Raw genomic sequence first — 22,500 nt, forward strand, 5'->3', positions numbered from 1 at the left:
TCCATGCATTAATTCCTATTCTCTTTTTAGACCTGATATCCACTGTACTCTTTGCCATCAGTAAGTGGGACACCTACACTTAAGTCACACACCTGGCCGTCACGCACCCCTGACCAATTAGTGGCGTAATGCAAGATGACCGTAAAATCCCAAATCTCACTGACTTAAGTATGCGTGAGAGGTGATCATAAAAACCTAACGAGAACACAACCTGACCTCACTTGTCTTGGCGTGACTCAAATCAGCGAAGAGCGAGAGGAATCAAGTATTTGACCTTCGAACAAAAAACATCGAAACGAAAGTCCTGCTCACTCACGCTGCACTTTCCATCTGTCACTGCGACCTTCGTGTCTCGTGGCGGTCATGTAGCGCAGGTAATCTCGGTCAGGTGATGCGAGGTGACACAGGGAGAGGTGTGGCAATGGGGCACTTATGGGAAAGCTCACATTCAACCCCTGGCCATTTTTACCCAAGACATTTCCTCCTCGATACACGTGAATTGCTTTCTAAATATTCCTCCGTGGACATTTTCCCCTTTAATAAACTTCCAAGTGGACATATTTCTCTCTATCCAGCATTTCTTAACCCTTTTTTGAACTCGGTATCCCTTCTCAGGCCGAGGCAGTCCAGCACCCCGCACGAGTAACACGCACCGCAAAAGATTAGTGACGCAGACCTCCTACCAAGTGTGGAACATCCGTGCAAATTTATTGTCTTCCATCACGACACTAAGATGTATTAACACAGGTGAAAATGAGGTTAAAGTTTATCAAGCACACTCGTTGAAAAGTATTCCTTCCATACTTTTTATATCCCTTTTGAGGAACACCCTTTATACAGTATTTCCCAGTACCCCGTAAGATTTATTTCAGCACTTCAAGTTAAATAAAACACTGCTCTAGCCATTTTTTCCCTCGTCCGAACAACCCCTACACCCCCTTACCTCCCTGTCACCTCTTCCCTGATACATTCACCCCTTGGTTGTATTCCCTTCCCCTGTGGACATTTTTACCCGCCCGTGTGGTTAATTTGGTCCTTCAATAAGGCGACGTAGGACGGAGTGTTGTAACGCATTGATGTTAAGGAAAGTCTCTCTCTCTCTCTCTCTCTCTCTCTCTCTCTCTCTCTCTCTCTCTCTCTCTCTCTCTCTCTCTCTCTCTCTCTCTCTCTCTCTCTCTCTCTCTCTCTCTCTCTACCAAATCCTGTATCACACAAGTATTCCTCTAATCAGGGTCAGGTATGCAGGTTGGGGGGTCAGGTGTGAACCATGTGGGGTCACTGATACAAACTACACTTTCACTACATTCTCTCTCTCTCTCTCTCTCTCTCTCTCTCTCTCTCTCTCTCTCTCTCTCTCTCTCTCTCTCTCTCTCTCTCTCTCTCTCTCTCTCTCTCTCTCTCTCTCTCTCTCTCTCTCTCTCTCTCTCTCTCTCTCTCTCTCTGCGACAAAAAAGTTGTATCTTCAAGTTTCCTTTTTTTACTGTTCTCGTACTTCTTCCATCTCTATCTTCCATCTCGTTCGCCTTTCGAGTTTACTTGTACGTGACTTCCATAAGTTGGCTCCGCTTTCTTTGTTATCCTTGAATGCTGGACTGGTTTTCTGTGTTAGTGTATCAGGGTGGACTATGTTGGGTGCATTCAATATGCTTGCTGGAGTTAGTTTATGTTCGTCATTTGAGGACTATTATGGCATGGTTGTCGAGTTTACACCGTTAAGTCTTACTGCTGATTGGCGCCTTGACTTTAGTGGCACAGAAGGCTTCTACCACTCGATCACTCCTTTCTTTGCCAGTGGTGTCTTTCGAAATTACGCTCTAAAAGTTGCACCGCATTTCGCTAAGCTTGTCCCTGCCTTTATTCTTGTTTGACATTATTTACAACGTATCTTTAGAGTTAAACGTTTTAGTGTCCGGAAATCGTTCAGAATAGACAGACAAAACAAATGCACGTATTAGCGAACATCATCGTACAGACTTCTCCTTTCTTTTATGATAACGACAAAGGAACATTAAAGGATGCACAGACAACAGGAGACCTATTAGCCCTAACGAAGCGGTTTGAGGAGACCACTATTGATGCTACTGATAATTGCTACTTACCGGTTCCTGAATCTTACCTTTACGATGTTGCGGACAGGTGAGTGTGCTGCAGCAGATGAAGGTGTCCGAACTGAATTATACCTTACCTGTTTCTTTTTTTTTTTTTTTTTTTTTTTTTTTTTACATGTAATTAGCAGTTTGATCTGTTTTATCATGGTTTATACTCATTAATTGTTATAGCTTTAGTTTCTTTAGAAAAGTTTATTAGTTATTAGTTGTTTATTCTTTATTGATTTTTTTTTATTTAGGTTTACTTTCACAGAAGCTGTTGGGGTTCTATGCTTTTATCTACGTTTTTAGGAAGAAAAGAATGTGTTGTGTGTTCAGGTTTGGATTTATTTTGTGTTTTAGTTTGTAAAGCGTGTGTGTTGAGGATCCGGCTGAGATAGGTGGCTCAGGAGAGGTGGCGAAGCCCTCACAGGCAATGCACAGGGGAATTTATTACACTTTGTTACACTTTGTTACTTGGTCGATGTCCCATATTTTTCTTTATAACTATTTAAATGCTTACCACATCACCAAACTACTTAGAATTTAATATCTAACACTACAGTTTAAAGGCGAAAGGGTTAAAGGAGTTTAAACTTATCAGTGTTTATTTTGACATCAGGTGTAATTTCGAGGTTTACAAAAGCTGTGGCATCATTATACAAGGCAGTGTTAACACGTTTGAAGTCGTCAGGCACAGAGGCAGTTTGGCAACCTTCCCATGGAGGTTTCTTTGTAGCATCATACAGTAGGAGGGAAGGTGAGGCTTTCCTGACGCAGCAGCAGAAGGCGTGGTTGTGTATCGAGGAAACTATAACCTGAAGATCGGAGAGCGTGTACAGTCAAGGTCATAGTGTCAGCAGGTGTCGGCAGTTGGAGGAGGAACACCTGTGAGTCATTACCGGGCGTCTCTATGTGCGTGTCGCGTTCTCGTCAGGTGATGGTGTGTTGGGTCCCGTGGAGAGTCAGGCCTGAGCATTAAGGTGTTTAGAGTTGACCTGTGACCTGCACAGGATAATTAGCGGCGACCCTAAGCCTCGCAGGTCGTCGCCAGCAGAAACCTGACAGGTGAGGAGTCGCCGGGTTTCGGGAGACCATCCTGCCCCTGTTTGAGTCCAGCAATCGGGGGCAGGGTGGATCAGCAGGCCAGGAAGGTCACTGCTGGTAATAATAATTTTTGGCCTTGAGCTTCTTCTGGGACACCAAGGCCCTAAGCTTAAGGCACACGAAGGCAGCACCGAGCACCGCGGTGGCAAGAAGAAGCGACAGCACGAACAGGCCGATGGCGAAAGTGGTGTTAGGCACACACACACTGTCCTTCTGAGGGGCATTCATTTGTTCAGTCCACGACGTGCTAGGGAAGTTGAGGTCATTATCTGCCACCACACGGAATCCTCTGGCCATAGCAACAACAGTCCTCTGAGGGGGAGGAGGCGGAGGTGGAGGGAACGCCACGTCACGCTGCGTTCTTTTTTTGAGTGCTTCAAGAGCTGCGGGACTCAAGTTAGTGCCATAAGGCGGCCGGCGGCGACGAGAAGGCTTTGATATTTGCTTGCGCCAGGCGTGAAAAGCGTGATGTTCGAGATTGGGCGTGGTGGTAGGTGGTCGGGTGGTTGAGCGGCATTGTGGGCGTGGATCATCAGGTCCTGAACAAGGATTCTTGATGCAGCTGGGATGGGATGAATCCCTAGAGCAGCAGCGAGCAGATCCTGGATTGGTGACACAAGGATCTGGTCTACGTGTGGTGGTGGTGGTGGTGGTAGTGCAGCTAAGATGTGAAGGATTTTCGGCACAACACTGGAAGGATCCTGGATTGGTGACACAAGGATCAGGCCTTCGAGTGGTGGTGGTGGTGCATCTAGGATGTGAAGGATTCCTGGCACAACACTGGAAGGATCCTGGATTGGTGATGCAAGGATCAGGCCTTCGTGTGGTGGTGGTGGTGGTGGTGGTGGTGCATCTAGGATGTGAAGGATTCCTGGCACAACACTGGAAGGATCCTGGATTAGTGACGCAAGGATCAGGCCTTCGTGTGGTGGTGGTGGTGGTGGTGGTGGTGGTGCAGCTAGGATGTCTTGGAGTCCTTCCACAACACTGGAAGGATCCTGGATTGATGACGCAAGGATCAGGCCTTCGTGTGGTGGTGGTGGTGGTGGTGGTGCAGCTAGGATGTCTTGGAGTCCTTCCACAACACTGGAAGGATCCTGGATTGATGATGCAAGGATCAGGCCTTCGTGTGGTGGTGGTGGTGGTGGTGGTGGTGGTGGTGGTGCAGCTAGGATGTCTTGGAGTCCTTCCACAACACTGGAAGGATCCTGGATTGATGACGCAAGGATCAGGCCTTCGTGTGGTGGTGGTGGTGGTGGTGGTGGTGGTGGTGGTGGTGCAGCTAGGATGTCTTGGAGTCCTTCCACAACACTGGAAGGATCCTGGATTGATGATACAAGGATCAGGCCTTCGTGTGGTGGTGGTGGTGGTGGTGGTGGTGGTGGTGGTGGTGCATCTAGGATGTGAAGGATTCCTGGCACAACAGAGGAAGGATCCTGGATTGGTGACGCAAGGATCAGGCCTTCGTGTAGTGGTGGTGGTGGTGGTGGTGGTGGTGCATCTAGGATGTGAAGGATTCCTGGCACAACACTGGAAAGATCCTGGATTGGTGACGCAAGGATCAGGCCTTCGTGTAGTGGTGGTGGTGGTGGTGGTGGTGGTGCATCTAGGATGTGAAGGATTCCTGGCACAACACTGGAAAGATCCTGGATTGGTGACGCAAGGATCTGGCCTTTGTGTGGTGGTGGTGGTGGTGGTGGTGGTGCATCTAGGATGTGAAGGATTCCTGGCACAACACTGGAAAGATCCTGGATTGGTGACGCAAGGATCAGGCCTTCGTGTGGTGGTGGTGGTGGTGGTGGTGGTGGTGCATCTAGGATGTGAAGGATTCCTGGCACAACACTGGAAAGATCCTGGATTGGTAACGCAAGGATCTGGCCTTTGTGTGGTGGTGGTGGTGGTCGTGGTGGTGCATCTAGGATGTGAAGGATTCCTGGCACAACACTGGAAAGATCCTGGATTGGTGACGCAAGGATCTGGCCTTTGTGTGGTGGTGGTGGTGGTGGTGGTGGTGGTGGTGCATCTAGGATGTGAAGGATTCCTGGCACAACACTGGAAAGATCCTGGATTGGTGACGCAAGGATCTGGCCTTTGTGTGGTGGTGGTGGTGGTAGTGCATCTAGGATGTGAAGGATTCCTGGCACAACACTGGAAAGATCCTGGATTGGTGATGCAAGGATCAGGCCTTCGTGTGGTGGTGGTGGTGGTGGTGGTGGTGGTGGTGCATCTAGGATGTGAAGGATTCCTGACACAACACTGGAAAGACCCTGGATTGGTAACACAAGGGTTAGGCTTCGGTGTGGTGGTGGTGGTGGTGGTGGTGGTGCTGCAGCTCGGATGTTTTGGAGTTCTTCCACAACACTGGAAGGATCCTGGATTGCTGATACAAGGGTCTGGTCTTGGTGTGGTGCTAGTGGTGGTGCACCTAGGGTGCGAAGGATTTCTAGCACAACAGAGGAAGGACCCTGGATTAGTTAAGCAAGGATCAGGCCTTCGTGTGGTGGTGGTGGTGGTGGTGGTGCAGCTAGGATGTGAAGGATTTCTGGCACAACACTGAAAGGACCTTGGATTGGTGACACAAGGATCAGGCTTCGGTGTGGTGGTGGTGGTGGTGGTGGTGGTGGTGGTGCAGCTCGAATGTCTTGGAGTCTTTCCACAACACTGGAAGGATCCTGGATTGCTGATGCAAGGGTCTGGCCTCGGTGTGGTGGTGGTGGTAGTGGTGGTGGTGGTGGTGGTGGTGGTACATCTAGGATGTGAAGGATTCCTGGCACAACAGATGAAGGATCCTGGATTGGTGACGCAAGGATCTGGCCTCGGTGTGGTGGTGGTGGTGGTGGTGGTGCATCTAGGATGTGAAGGATTCCTTACACAACACTGTAAGGATCCTGGATTGGTGACGCAAGGATCAGGCCTCGGTGTAGTGGCGGTGGTGGTAATGGCGGTGGTGGTGGTGGTGGTGCAGCTAGGATGTCTTAGAGTTCTTCTGCAACACTGGAAGGATCCTGGATTGGTGATGCAAGGATCAGGCCTTCTTGTGGTAGTAGTGGTGGTGGTGGTGGTGGTGCACCTAGGATGTGAGGGATTGGTAGCACAACACTGGAAGGACCCTGGATTGGTGATGCAAGGATCAGGTCTTCTTGTGGTAGTAGTGGTGGTGGTGGTGGTGGTGGTGCATCTAGGGTGTGAAGGATTCCTGGCACAACACTGGAAGGACCCTGGATTGGTGACACAAGGATCAGGTCTTCGTGTGGTGGAGGTGGTGGTGGTGCAGCTCGGGTGTCGTGGGGTCCTACCACAACACTGGGGAGACCCAGGACTTGTTATGCAGTAGTTCAAAGGAGGTGAACGCGTAGTGGTGGTAGTAGTGCTGGTGGTGCTGACAAAGTAGTTGATCACGTTGGTTGGGTACTTGGGGTCTTGGCACACATTCTTGCAACCACTCTTGCAAAGTTCAACCTCACATGTTAAGTAGAAATCCATCTTGTCAGGGAACTTGAAGGCATAGAGTGAGGCAAAGGAAATGAGATCCGCGCCCGTTGATCCAGTGTCTCGAGTTCGGTAGAAGTAACTCATCAACTTGGGCTTAAGGAGACACCCTTTGTCGTCACTGAGCTGGATACGAGTCGTCTTCTTATCCTCAATATTCTGTGAGTCATATGCATAGCAGTTCTTCACCAGCATGTCAAAGTCCATCCCTCCGTCCTTGGAGTACACCACAATAGTCAATTCCTCACCGATCTTCACTATTCCGTCGATGGAGTCACCGAAGGGGCCTTTGCCGACCTTGATGTCCATCCAGCACTTGAGGTCGTCGCCAGTGTAGCGAACTTCCTTCGCCTGTAACATGTCCACAGCGAATGGCTGGAACGTGATTAGTTTTTCCATACGATTGGTCCAGTCACATGTAATCTTCCTGGCCGTGTCCCAAACTTCCTGTACGAACTCTTCATTCTGGATCATGATCATATTCTGGAATCCGGACGTTCCGTCGACTTCGTTGTCGAAGTTCCTCGTACCGCATCCAGATATGGGGATGAGGAACGTGTATGAACTTCGCCCGGAGTTTGCGTTGACGTAACTGAGCGAGGAAACACCATGAGCAAGCGAGACTCTTCTTTATGGTGGAGCTTTCTTTCTTGTTGTAGAATCTACACTTTATCTCACAATAAGAGAGGATTAACTTGCCGTCACTGCGACTTACCTTAGATGAATTGGGGGCCAAACAGGGAAAGGACAGTACTAGAAGAAATGTCGAAGTTTTCAAGTCATGTGTTTAAGTCAGTCAAGACATGAGTCAAAAAGAAATTGACTCTTGGCTCACGAGATCTTGCTAGGTTAGGTGACATGTGGGGAGGTCAAGCGTCGTTACGTATCCTTAAAAATAACATGAGTATATGCAAAATTACCAGTAAAAAAAAAAGTAGGGTAAACTAAAATAAAAGGAAAAGCAACATGGACAGGCAATAGAAGAATGTGATAACAAAAAATAAGTCATTTCTAGCGTTCTGGTGTATAATAATGTTGCAGAAACAAACGAACGAAATCAAACGAAAGAAGAGGCAACCTTTGCACTGAATTTCATACAAGGATTCATTACCACCAGGGTATTTTCGGCCGAAATACAACCTACATTACGTATGTGTGAAGCGTCAACAAGATAAAACTAGTGACGGTGTAGAAACTAGTCTAATCCAACTAATTCGTAATAGCATTCGCACCATTATCATATTCAAAGACTCGGACTAGTCAAACCCAACGATATATTTATATACTTGTGATAATGCTTGGAAGTGAAGGTAGTGGTACAAAACACAACTATTTGATTGTGTACTGTAAAAGGTATCGCAATGTATCGTAGTCAGATGAAAAGGTTATGAAAGCCAAGCACTGATTAATTCTGTCAAAGGTAATGACTACGTTGTGAGCGACTATGGAGAGAGAGAGAGAGACGAGCAATTAATATCCATAATAGTCCTTATCGTCTTTACGTGATTCCTTCTTACGAATATAAAGTACCAGGGCAGTGGTGGAGGAGATGAGGAGAAGGAAAAGAATGGTCAGCATTCCGGCAGCGAAAATTGTCAATGGGAAGCAGACGGATCCTAGAGGATCATCATAAATAGGATCGATTGAAGTCTGCGCCTCGGCCTTCGGGAAGGAATCTGGGAGCGATTCACCGATGGCCAAAACAGACACGCCAAGGGTCAAACGAACTGGAATTTTTTCTACTACGGAATCTGCAGCCCTGGACCTTCTTCGGGACCTTGAACCGTCTCTCTGAACGCGAGCACCAAACACACGACGCCGCCTACCGTCACCACGTTGGTAATGGTAGCTATGGAAGGCATGGTAGCGAGCCTCACCCTCCCATTCTTTGCCACTGGGCTCAGGTTTAGGTTGGCCTGAGGAAGAAGAATCAAGCTGCTTGCCTGTGTTTGGCCGCCTCGTCGAGGGCTTCAGGGAAGGTTTAGGAACGGGTTTTTTAGTGGTTGGCCTTGTTGGCGGGAAGACTCGTGGGGTGGTAGGACGGAGGGTAGTAATGGTGGCGGGGAAAAGTGTCGAACCTCTACGAATGGTTGTTGGTTTTTCTGTGGTAGTTGGTTGAGGGGTAGGAGGAGGAGTAGGGCGTGGGGTTGGCCTTGGAGTGGGCCTTGGGGTGGGCCTTGGGGTGGGCCTTGGGGTGGGCCTCGGAGTTGGCCTTGGAGTGGGCCTTGGGGTGGGCCTTGGAGTGGGCCTTGGAGTAGGCCTTGGAGTGGGTTTTGGAGTGGGTCGGGGGATGGGTTTGGCAGTGGTAATGACGACAGGTCTTTGTGTGCTAGCAGGACAGCGGGGATCTGAGGAGCCAGGGTAGCAGAGAGGGGGAGGAGTTGAGGTAGGACATCTTGGGTCCTTAGAGCCTGGGTAGCATTTGGGAGGGGCAGGGGTAGTGGGCTTAGGACACCTAGGATCAGTTGAACCTAGGTAGCACTTAGGGGCTTCAGTTGTGGGAGGGGCACATCTGGGATCTTTGGAACCCGGGATGCAGCTGAAGGAGGGAACAGTTGGGGCAAAGGTTTGTTTAGGAGTGACGGGACTAGTAGGTTGCTGGCATCTCGGGTCTTGGCTTCCTTCCACACATATGAAAGTTGATGGGCGGCTTTGTTCTGGTTCGTTAACTCTACATTCCGGGTCGTTTGATCCCGGATAGCATTTGGGTTGTGCTGTTGAGGGAACGGTAGTAATCTCAGTGGTGGGCTGAGGGCAGTTTGGATCTGTGGAACCTGGGAAACATGCGGGTTTGGTGGTATAAATTGGCTCACCATATAGCGTACTGCCTCTACGGATTGGGCCTTTTGTGGTGACAGCAGGAGGCGCTTGCGTGTAGGATGGTGTGTGATCTGTCGAACCACATTTGTTATCACATTCTCCTTTGCATATTTCAACATTACATGACATGTACACGTCCATGAGGTCAGGGAATTTGAAGGCCTGGACTAGAGCATACGTAACGATAACCTCCCCGCGGTCATCCTTTTCCCTGGAGGAGTAAAAGGGGCTGATTAGTTTATCTTTAAGCACGCAGCCCTGTTCGTCCGTCAGCTGGATTTTCGGAGTGTCATAGGCGTCAAAGTCTGGTCTGCCATATGCATAGCAATCCTTGATGCTTACATCAAACATGCCGTTGTTGTCCCGAGCATACACTATCAGAGAAAGAGTGTCTCCAATCTTAACTACAGAGTCAATGTCGCGTACGTCAGGCCAACGCCCCTGTAGTAAGTCCATCCAACACTCGATGGGTTGACCACCATCGAATTGGACCTCTTGAGCATCGAGCATTCCTACAGAGAAGGGATTGAACGAGACAGTCTTGATGTAGTTATCCACCCAGTCACACTTAATGGTTCTGGCCACGTCCCACACCTCCTGGACGGACGGGTCGTTCTGCACGATGATGGTGTTGGTCAGGCGGGTGCTCTGGCCTCTCCCACTGGCGTACTCCGACATGGACGACCCACATCGGTCACTTGGTATTCTTAGAGTGTAACTTGAGCGATCCGATCCAGCGGCCACGTACCTGATGCGTACCAGGTCGTGTCATGTCAAGAAGCAGGAGGGAAAGGACCACAGGAAGACACGAAAAGGACAGAATATAAAGAATCGGGACGTGACGGGGATGCAGGAAATATATTATGACAGAAAACAGAAGAATCGACTGAGGCGTCACTGGAATATTGTAGACAGACAGGAAGGGAATCTCAACATTCGTGTACCTCATGTAAATGGAAGTAAGAACCGATGACTGATATGTAAAAAAAAAAGTTTAAACATCCAGTCTTGATGGACAGAAAGTGAAGTACTGTTTCTCATGGACAGACAGACAAGAAGAGACAAATTTCTCTATGGCCTGTGTGTACGTAGACAGACATGACACCCATACATCATAACAAACAACAAACATCATCCATTCATTCATGGCAGGCACAGCGTCCATCACACTCGCTAACAAAATGGGATATCGACCAAGTAACATTGAGAGACGCTTTTTGTCTCGTCAGCTTCATGTTGCGGACAAGAATCCTCATGTATAGATATAGTATTTGGAGTCTCAGCCTTGACTCTCTTTTGCTTCATCTGTGTAGAGTTTAGATAGAGGCGTTTATATATATATATATATATATATATATATATATATATATATATATATATATATATATATATATATATATATATATATATATACACACACATAAATATATGTATATATTTATAGATATATAAATATATTATTATGATTATTATTACAGTTTATAGACATGAGGGGGGTAGATATTTAAAAAAAGAATAGTTTAGATAGGTTTACACAAAAGCTTAGTTTACTACAGGTTTACAATGGTCTAATTTACAGCTTTATACGGCTTACAGTCTCTCAGGGTTACTTGCTCAGATGGGGTGAAGAATATTAATATTTTTTTAGTCCAATACTACAAAAGCAGAGGAGAGGGTTAGGGTAATACATATATACTTTTCCCCTTCTCTCCATGACACCATCTCTGCCCAACAGTCTCTCGAAACGTGACCACATTAGCCTTTTCGATTTTTACTTCAAATTTCTTCAGATTTTCTGAAGTACAAGTTATTTTAAATTTTATTAACAAAAGCTTTCCAAGTATTAATATTATATTTCATTACATATTAATAATACTGATCCGTATCACGTAAAATATTAGCCACTTGATTTTTACAAAAAAAAAAAAAATGTAATCTTAGATTACAAAGAAACTGATTTTTTAGCATTCCAAATTAGAATTTGGTAGTCGAAGTACTCACTAATTAATTTTCAAAAGGAATTCTTAACGTAATCTTAACTCATAAGGTAATTTAGATGCATTTTAGTATTTGGAAGTTAAAAATTATTGTCGCTTAGCATTCACTTAGTGCATTCCATGTCTGGAAGTTGAGTCAGAGATCTCTGGTCATGGAGGAGGAGGAGTTTGGGACACCAGTCAGTCTGATCTGTCTGGTGCGTCCTTTCGTGTCCTAATTTCTAGGTAGCCAAGTCACCAGATATATGAATACTCTAGTAACCACATACCTGGATGATTGATTACCCAGAAGTCCCCAATTAACTGGGCACCTAAATAATCCAGATGGGATACATGGATAATTACATGCCCAGATAGTCAGGTCACTTGTAACTAGTTATTCTAGGATGACTAGTTAACAGAAGTTCCTTATTCCCTGCGCACATGAATTATCCAGGTGAAATACTTGGATGATTAGGTACCAAGGTAACCAGGTCACTTGTAACTAGTTATTCCAGGATGTCCTTCGTTACCTGCACATCTACATATCCAAGCATGTAACTGAGATATTTGGATAACTAGGTGCACAGGTAGTCAGGTACTCGCAACTAGTAATTCCTTTATGCAGGGTAAGAGAACTTGGAGGTGTTCACACTCAGGCACATACTGCATTACATGTCTAATTAGCCACCCACACACCTGGATCGTACCTGGATCATTACATATCCACGTGTACAGATTTCCAGATATAGGAATGGATAATTAACCAGCTAAGTAATACTGGATAACTCATGTGCAGTATTCCAAGTCATCTTTCGCTACATGTGGGGAATAATTTTGATATAAAGATACCCAAAACCTGTACCGTAGTATCTGGATATTATTATGTACATATGTATCCAGATACTGTAGTGGATCGGTATTAGGTATTTTTATATCAAGGTTTTCAGAGACTGTGATATTCGTAAATCGGGGCTCGTCTATAAGCAGTCACCAGTTACCCTCAGAGAGGCGATTAAGGTTGGAAATTTTAAAGGTCCAAACAGGAGTTGTAGCATTTATCTTTTTATTAGTAAGTTTTTGCAACATGACTGTGATAATTTATAATTTTATATTCTTACGTTATAATCGCAACAAACAATTTTAAAACTGTCAGTGACTTTTTTTCTTTACATATAAAAAGACAGTTGGTGATTCTACAAAGATGAGTTACGTTTTATCCTTCATATTATAATTACATACATAAAAGTTGATTTTTTTCTCTCAGTATTTAGGACCTTTAAAACCTCCGTCTAGAAGTCAGTATTATAGTAAGTAGATGGTGAAACATCACCACTATGACCACCACCACCACCACTATAACCACCGTTACCACCAGTTGCTACAACTACAACTACAGTATCCACTATTATACTGTACATTGTTGCATTCACAACAACCACCACAAGCATAGCCATCGTCACTCACTCTCGGCAATTTGGACTATGATTTTATGCACTTATTTCTGTTCTTTAAATTAGATATCTTATTTTAAACACAAAAAATAGAAACTAGTATAAGTCAGCAACGCTTATAATGAGACCCAAACACTTTACTGTAAAATTATCATATTTTCGTTGAACCAGTTTAATTGACTGTTTAAGTCGACTGAGGACAATTTTGAAAGATAAATTCCACGTTACTCTTTTCTCAAAATCACCTTGATAATATTATTCTAAGTGAAACAGTTGTTGGAAAAGCAAATTGATAAATATTTTTGCTCTTTAGTGTAGAAAATTCACCTAGTTAAAATTATTCTCCAATTTCAAACAAGTATGAAAATTGGAACTCCAGTTTTTTTTTTTTTTTTTTTTTTTTTCTTAACTCTAAACTTATAAAAGCATGCGAAGTCAACTCGGTTGATTAACAAGATGCATTAAGTCATCGAACACACCCTTTACATCAACCGTCATAAAGACGGGAGCCGTACACGTAACATTCAAGCTGTTGATGTAGCTTAACGTAACGTGACGGCCAGCGATCAGTGTTAGAGGTGGAAGGGACACTGGCATCCCGTCAAATATCCACGTCACCGCCTGTCTTTTTACCGTCACTTTTGTACCTTCGTCGCATACTCTGTTACATTCCGTCTGTCCGTGTTGAGGTGTAATTATATTGTAATCGGTAATGTATTAATTATTTTTGACAAACGAAGCATTAGATGTAATTAGGATTAGTTTACGATTTCATAAAAAATGCAAGTGCAAGTCTTTTTGTTCTTGTCAATTGATTTCTTTTTAAAGACTGATTCTTTTTCTGTTTGGTTCTCGAGTCGTGAGTCGTTAGTCAGATTAATTAATATTCCGCGTCACCATAATTAGTAACAATCTAACTACCCATTACACTTAAAAACTAAGAGGGAGGGTTGTTAAATATTCATCATTTACACATATTCACACCACACTCATATATACACACCATACCGAGGAAAGAAAGAGAAGAACTTAATAGAAGAGGAAAATGACGAGAATTTCAACGTCATTACGACCTTAGAGAAGAGGATACAGGAACACAAGCCATGTACAGGTATGATACAAGGTTAGTTTTTGGACTTGTTTGTGTAGTGTAATGGGAATAAATATTGTAAGAAAGGATAGGTGAGGCACTGGCACTGTCTAAGTGCGGCACTGTGGCCATGTGAGTGTCAGGTGTCAGAGTACTGACAGGTGTACAGGTGTGTGCCGTGCCTCGGGAAGGTGGTCCATTGGAAGGAAACACAAATACAAAGAGGGAAATTCACATGAAAATAAGATTACCTGTTTTAGATTATCGTTAATTAGATTTACTTGTATCTAAAAGTTTAAATCTAAAGTTTAATTCTTAAAACTAACTACTTTATTCAAGTTATGTTAATCTTATACTTTTTAAGTTATCAAACTACTTGTATATTTTATATATTGCTAAATTTAATATATGGGTGTGTATATTTTTATAGAAATTAGTATTTAATTGCAATACTACTAAATACTATTTTAGAAATTAAGCTTTATAGTCTTAAGCAATACTACTTATTTAATACTTTACCAACATAAAGTAAAGAGAAAGAGAGGAGAGAAAGATGGAAGGAAGATAAGACAGAAGCACACAGAGAAAGAGAAAAACTTTTTGGCTGAGATCAGAAGTTGAAACGAAAGAGGAGTGTTTAGAGCAATAAGTAAATGAAACTAGAAAAAAAAATGCTTAGTATAGACAAAGCAAAGAGTAAATCAAACAACAGATGGAGTCGAAATGCAAGGGAGAAGGAAAAGGCAATAGAGAAAGAGGGAGAGAAGCAGATGAAAACAAAGAAAGAAGGTAACGACTTTAGAGGAAGAATAGGTGTTAGAAGAAGAGGGAGCAGATCTGGAGGAAGAGAGGGGGAAGTAGGAAGTGAAAAAGAAGAAATATAGAAACACGCTAGATTAAGTAATAAATTACGAAGAGATAAAGGAAAGAATGATGTAGGTAGGGAAGAAAAAAAAAAGAAGAAGGTATATAAATTTTCTTTTACTTACAGGTGAAGCAGGAATTAGAAAAATATATATATAAAAAATTGGAAGATGAAGAGCGTATGAGATGAAGAAGAAGGCATAAAGAGAAAAGACTTAGAAGGAAGAAAAGAAAAGGAAGAATATAACCTATTTTTTTTACTTACCGACAGTCAGAATTTGAAAAGTGCCCCTTGCTGAAGATGATTCCATTGAAAGGCAAGTTGAATTCTACGTTGACTGTCATTCCTTCTTTCTCGCACTGCACGTCCAGGCTGGTGATGGTGGGCATTCCTGGCATCACGGGCACCACCTCATTGCCGAGAGAGAGCTGAGCCGTCGCCACCTGTCCGTGCGAGGAGGGGAGAGACAGTTTGTGAGAGTGAGACAAATAAACGTTTGGAGGAAATTGTAACTTATTAGGAAGGGAAAAAATGGGGTTGAGAAATATGTTTGCGAGAGAGAGAGAGAGAGAGAGAGAGAGAGAGAGAGAGAGAGAGAGAGAGAGAGAGAGAGAGAGAGAGAGAGAGAGAGTTATTATGATTGCTTGATCGGTTTGTCTTCTATTCTCTTTATCTTTGCGACTGGTAGTGATAAATGTTTCTGTAATGTGCAGCTAGAACACGCATATGACAGATTGATATACGAGGATGTACGTCTGTATGTATCTTTCGCCTCCCTTTTATTATTATTATTATTATTATTATTATTATTATTATTATTATTATTATTATTATCATTATTATTAACGTCAGACATGTTCAATAGTGCAAAAGAGTAACGAAGAAAAAACAAGTAACCAAGTAGTACCAGCGCTTACCTTTACCTTTCACACTGACACTTAAACCAGGTGTGTGTGTGTGTGTGTGTGTGTGTGTGTGTGTGTGTGTGTGTGTGTGTGTGTGTGTGTGTGTGTGTGTGTGTGTGTGTGTGTGTGTGTGTGTGTGTGTGTGTGTGTGTGTGTTTTGCTTTCTCTCTCTCTCTCTCTCTCTCTCTCTCTCTCTCTCTCTCTCTCTCTCTCTCTCTCTCTCTCTCTCTCTCTCTCTCTCTCTCTCTCTCTCTCTCTCTCTCTCTCTCTCTCTCTCTCTCTCTCTCTCTCTCTCTCTCTCTCTCTCTCTCTCTCTCTCTCTCTCTCTCTCTCTCTCTCTCTCTCACTTTATTTTTCCCCTCCGTTCTCTCACAGTCTACTGACCTCCATCCTCCTCTACCTGTGTTACCTGTTCTGGCAGCCACTAGTTATACATAAACCACCTCTTCCTCCTCGTCTTTCTCCTCCTCCTCTTCCTCATTCAGCTCAAGTACGGTCAGTAAGCTTCTTCTCATTTTCTGTCTCTTCCTCTTTCTCTTCATCCACCTTCACCTGCATATCACGATTACTGAGGTGAGGCACCCAGGTAAGAGGCGAGTCCTAATCGTACCTGGCAGGTCTTGTAATCGCGTTAAGTTGACAGTGTAGAATAGCTATCAGTATGACTTGATTGGTTGTTAGGCAGCCAATTGGAGAGTCGGTTTAATAGTAAGGATTATTGATTTACCTGTGATCACCGTCCCTCCAAGTGAGTGACACTAATTGAGGTGTGTTTAGACAGTCATTCTCACTCGTATCTGATTGAATGGCTTGCATGTTAAACTTTAAGATTGACAATAAGGTGAAGCTCGTATCAAGTGAATGCTCAACGCTCAATTATGATAACAGCTAGATATGTTGCAGGTGTCTTGCCACGCACACAGTTTTTCCTCGCCCACACACAGATAGATAGTCCTCACCACACGCAAAGTTAGAGGCCCACACACTAACAGCTAGATAGATTGACCCCTCCTACACACTGATAGATAAACCCTCACCCCATAAACAGACAGATACAGGGACAGATCCTCCACACACGACCAGCTGATATAGACGATCCCAAACATACACATACGAGATAATAATTCCTGACTCACGCACAGATACTAGACATTTCCACCGAGAGACAAACAGACAGATAGATACATAGACAGACCCTCAACACACACACACACACACACACACACACATACACATACACAGAACATTCGTTTCGCTTTCATAGATGTAAACATGAGCAAAATAAATAACTTCAAGTCATGTCACGCTCGGTCAAAAGATCACATGAAAGAGGTCATGAGAGGAACGTGTATGCCTTCCTTGTGCTGCTGATGATGATGATTGTACCGGGTGATAGTGAAAGGGGCAGGTTGGTGATGGTGTTGGAGAGGGGAGGAGGTAAGGGGGAGGAGGTGGTGGTGATTGTGATAAATTATAGCTTAGCGAGATTAGGGATTGTGGTGTGTGTGTGTGTGTGTGTGTGTGTGTGTGTGTGTGTGTGTGTGTGTGTGTGTGTGTGTGTGTTTTACAGGATTAGATGCATAGAGTGAAGGGAAACGTTTGCTTATGAGAAGAGGTCGACTAATTGAGATGAAGGAGGAGGAGGAAGAGGAAGAGAATGTGGAGAGAAAGGAAGAGATAAAGAGATTGAAAGAGAGAGAGGGAGAGTAAGAGAGAGAGAGAGAGAGAGAGAGAGAGAGAGAGAGAGAGAGAGAGAGAGAGAGAGAGAGAGAGAGAGAGAGAGAGACTAATAAACAAAACACAGTCATTCTATCTGCCCTCCCATCCTCCCAGACCGGCCACAAAAAATGAATGGTAGTTGGGAATTATCGAAGAAAATGAGGAGTAGAATTACAGACATTAAATTTAAAACATAGACTTGAAGTATTTCCACCTTGAAGAAGATACATATGAGAGAGAGAGAGAGAGAGAGAGAGAGAGAGAGAGAGAGAGAGAGAGAGAGAGAGAGAGAGAGAGAGAGAGACTTGATGATAATAGGAAAATACAGAACTAGGTACTAAGACGATAAATTGAACACGGAGAATATAATGAAATCGAAAGACGAAGACAATTAGATAAAAAAATGAAGAAGCAAAAAGAGAAAAAGAAATGAAAAAGAAACAAACGAAACTCGAAGAAAAAGTAGATCAAGAATGAGGAAATTGAGTAGTAAAGAAGAGAGTAAAGAAGTAATAAAAATAAACTTGAAGAAAACGAGATCAAGAATGAGGAAGCTGGGTTAGACGGAGCGAATGAAGAAGTAGGAGGAAGAGGAAGAGGTGGAGGAGGAAGAGAAAGGAGCAGTACAAGACAACCAGGCCTACTTAACAAACCAGTAAGCACTTCACCTCTCCCTATAACCCAACACTCGCCCCATTACGAAGAGTTGTGGCCGCAGCTCTATAATTTGTAAGTGTGGTAGTGATGGTTGCAAGAAGAGGAACTTTTAGAACACTTACAGTCAACCCAACCTCACGTAACGCAACGCAACTAGACGAATCTCACCTCACTTTAAAAGCTAAACACACCTAAACCTGCCTACGTAAATTATGCTAAAGTCAACTTGCCCCACCTTACCTCAACTAACCTAACTTATGCTAAACTTTTGAATACTTGTAGTTAACTTAAACTAACTTAACGCTAAACAAAACGAACCTAACCTAAATTTTCACTCCATTTCTACCAGGCGATGATGTACTGGAGAGGGAGGTGTTGAAAGACTTACTGGAAGAGCTAAAAGGAAAGGGAAGTGTTAAAAAGGTACTTCTCGTGCTGGATAAAGGTCTTGCTTTTTGTTGAATTGTGGGTGGTTTGTGAACTGAGCTGAGCTATTTTTTCGTGTTTTTTTTATTTATTTATTTATTTATTTTTTTTTTTTTTTTTTGAGGATGACTTGCAGAATGTTCAGAAAAAATTAGGTCAAAAATAAGAAAACATGAATAAAGTACGAGTAAGGTAAAACAGAATTATAGTGTATACACCTGCTTCAAGGAAAACAATAAAAATAAATATACATCCTGTTTATCGTATAAGTTGTGTTCCTTCTTGCACAATAAAGGAAATAATTTGACACACAACTTTAGTGTATGTTGCACTATCACCATTCTTGACGCGTCTGAATAAAGAATTTTTATGCATATAATACTTTATAGTGCTACCTTTTTTTGTACGCATCTTGAAATAATAATAATGATGATAAAAATAACACGTTTATCATATCTACATTTCATTGTCTTTATCTTCCTCCTCGTTCAGTAAAAAGAATAATTTAAAAGACGATCATATATTTTTCTCTGCTACCATTTTTTAACAACGCTCGTATATCAGGCAGCAAACAGACCACGCGAACCACACAAGGAGGTGATTCTGCCCACACCCTCCCTCCTTCTTTGGTCACTTTCACTGAGGTCACATCATAGTGGTGTGTGTGTGTGTGTGTGTGTGTGTGTGTGTGTGTGTGTGTAATTTAGCTTCCGAGAACGACTACACATGCATATACACACACAGAGAGAAGGAGGGAGATTGGCATACCTGTTTTGAATATGAGGGAGAGAGAGAGAGAGAGAGAGAGAGAGAGAGAGAGAGAGAGAGAGAGAGGTTCACACACACACACACTCACAAAATTGACCCTCATACACCCATCATTACCCCTCGCCTGCCAACACCCTCACCTGTCAACACCCAAGGTACACCCAAATTGACCACACCTGTCCGAGAACACCTGAATGGCGGGTTCCGTTTCGGTTGCTCATTGATAAGATCGACCTGACGGAGTACAAAACCCAAGGGCGTCTCCCTCCTGCTGGTGATAATGGTGGTGATAGTGATGGTGGTGGTGATGGCATGTTTGTCTGTCCCTGGTGGTGACTTGTATAGTGGTGGTGATTGCATGGGTGTAGTGACGGTGGTGGATTCATGTTAGTGGTGGGCGAATGACATGGAATAGAATGAAGGGAATTTGCATGCAGAGTTTGCTAACCCAGTTCTCTTTATTTCGCTCTCGTTTCTTCACTCTCGTGGCATCCTTGATATGACTGCGCCCCACACCTGCTGATGACTAAACCTTTAAAGCTACGGCAGAACACGAAGATCAGTATGTTTATTTGTGTGTTAGTAGTGCAACAGTGGAGAGGTGGAAACGTGTTAGTATTGTGTAGTAGAAAGTATTGAAGTAGTAGTAGTAGTAGTGGTGGTGGTGGTGGTGGTGGTGGTGATTATGGTGAAGTAACGTTTACTCTTTTTTGCTTGTGCATGTGTGTGTGATTGTAAGGTATTGTGAGAAGGTGTAAAGGTGATGTTTATGGTCTTTGGGTCCGGCTGCAGAATGGTGGTAGCAGTAGTAGTAGTGGTGGTGGTGGTGGCGATGGTGGTTGAAAAAAGTTTATAATGATGGTGATGGTGTTGATTGTAATGAGTATATTGTTCTGTGTTCACTATACTTAAATGATATAGTGGGTTTGTATACGTGTGTGTGTGTGTGTGTGTGTTAAATTGCACCTTACGAATATTCTTGGTTCTTATTGACTGTTGTTTTAAAGGCGACTTTCTGCTGTGTATAAGTAGACAATTAATCCTCTTCTTTTAAACTTCATATAATCATACTTATTAAACTGTATTAACTAGTGGCAGATATAACCACACATATTAAAATTTCATGAAATCTTACTTCAATTTCAAAACTACATATCCATTTTCACTTTCCTACCAGCAGCAAACAAAGAAAACAACTCTGCACACCGTCATAGCTATAAACAAATGATAAATATACGATTGTCAAATAGATAAATGTACTAAAATACTGAAGCTCTCACACTATTACTCAACTTCGACACTTCAAAGCAAACTCAAGCTAAAATCACTCCTATAAAAATGTAATAAAGAAATTGAATTTATACCAAACCACACCTGCTTCTCATTACAAAACGGCAACACCTGCTTGGATATTCACCTGTCTTTCTAATGGTCACCTGAAACTTGCCACACACTTGTAATTAGGCACAAACTTTAATTGCACCTGGCGAAAACCTGCGCATTATCAGACATCAGTGTATAATCTTGTATAATTTGCTTGTTTGACCGAATATGGTGTCACTATGACCTTTTATGGCGCGAGGTCAGGAGAGGGAGAAGAGGAGAGGGAGGGTTAGTCTTCTGATTAGAGTTGTGTTCATCTTCTGTTTGTTGTGATGATTGGGTTGATTGGGAAGATTAGTAAGAGGTTGTAACTAGGTGTGTGTGTGTGTGCGTGTAAAAGGCTTACTTTTTCAAATGTGCAGAGTTATAGAACAGAGTTGTCTATTTTACGAGTATGCACACACACACACACACACACACACACACACACACACACACACACACACACACACACACACACACACACACACACACACATCAAGGAACCGGCCAGCTAGCATAAATTGCATAATTTTACACACACACACACACACACACACACACACACACACACACACACACACACACACACACACACACACATGCAACAGCTTTCTTTCATTTGCATACTGAAGACATCCATAACCAACCACACCCACTCACTGTAACACCTGACCCACCACCACTACACAGGTGAGAGGTGACCACCTGTAATCATCTATGACACACAATCACTTGAGCGAAAGGTGTACAAGGCAGTGAAGGCTGGAAAGTGGGTGGGTGGGTGGGGAGGAGCCTTCTTCTTTACTGACTTACTATGCTTTAGATTATTACTGCTTATGACGAAATTAAAGGTTATGTTATTCTGTTCTTATATCATCCACACATCACTAATTCATTCAGATCCGCTCACTTCCCATCCATTATCCGCGGCCGCCACTTTAATCTTCCCTTTTTTATGCCCAGTCACACACTTGGTAATATGATTCGCTGTTGGCGTCTGGTTATCACTGTTTGGGGCTGGATATGTTTCCTCCGGCCGGTTATTCCTGACTGAAAGCTTGGTTAGTGTCATAGGGTTCACATGCCGCTAGGTTTTCACTGTATAATGGTCTTTCTTGAACTTACCATGTAAAGGACTAATAAATGCTTAGTGAGAGACTTCTGGATGTGTCACGAAGTCTTTACATACGCTAAAATTCGCAAAAGCAGTAAAGAATTTGTGGACATAATGTTAAATTCATCTTAGGTTAATAATAAAGGAATATAGTTTCGTCACATGATTGATAAAGTTGGTCAATTTTGTAAAGGAAATAGGATTGTAGAGTTAATAAAAGGAACAGAATAATGAAGCAATTGTTCTGTGTTAGTCGGTATTTTTTTAAGTACTACCCGTTAAGGAGCAAAAGGAATATGACCGTGGGTTAGTACACAGGTAAATTTGCCGCAGTGGAGGTGTGTACTCAGGTATGCTCAGGTGTGCGGTAGAAAAGGTGTTTTTAATTAATATCTTATTCAGCCTTGACACAAAAACGCATCATATGGGAAAGTAAATAAAAACTTGCATATTAACTTTTTTTATGTGAAAGGGAGACTGGCTAAAGCTAAAAAAAAAATAAATGATAATAATAATAATGATAATAATGTATGTTATGTAAGTTTATATTGAATGAGTCTTGAAAGGTGTAGCCAGTAAGGTTTTGGAAGTGTCTTGGTGTCTCTACATGTGTGTGTGTGTGTGTGTGTAGGCTCGTCTAATACAATAATCTAATCTT

General features: G+C 43.2%; 1 protein-coding gene and 1 long non-coding RNA gene across 3 annotated transcripts in view; one reads left to right on the top strand and one right to left on the bottom strand.

Moving 5' to 3' along the window:
- LOC135093622 (uncharacterized) overlaps positions 1–22,500 on the top strand; it is a 132,536-nt gene that overhangs the window by 44,645 nt on the left and 65,391 nt on the right. The window lies entirely within an intron of this gene.
- The window catches only part of LOC135093621 (mucin-2-like), a 101,094-nt gene that overhangs the window by 30,958 nt on the left and 47,636 nt on the right, over positions 1–22,500 (bottom strand). Inside the window, exons 3-4 of one of the 2 annotated variants that reach the window (XM_063993040.1) lie at positions 15,153–15,331; positions 2,678–7,275 (exon numbers count right to left, since the gene is read on the bottom strand). In XM_063993040.1, the coding sequence (XP_063849110.1) occupies positions 3,243–7,275; positions 15,153–15,331 (4,212 nt within the window). In that variant the 3' untranslated portion in view covers positions 2,678–3,242. Of the gene's footprint in view, positions 1–2,677; positions 7,276–15,152; positions 15,332–22,500 lie in introns of those variants that run through there. The other variant, XM_063993039.1, reaches the window with a different exon arrangement.

Source organism: Scylla paramamosain, chromosome 43 (assembly GCF_035594125.1).
Source record: "Scylla paramamosain isolate STU-SP2022 chromosome 43, ASM3559412v1, whole genome shotgun sequence".
Taxonomy (NCBI): domain Eukaryota; kingdom Metazoa; phylum Arthropoda; class Malacostraca; order Decapoda; family Portunidae; genus Scylla; species Scylla paramamosain.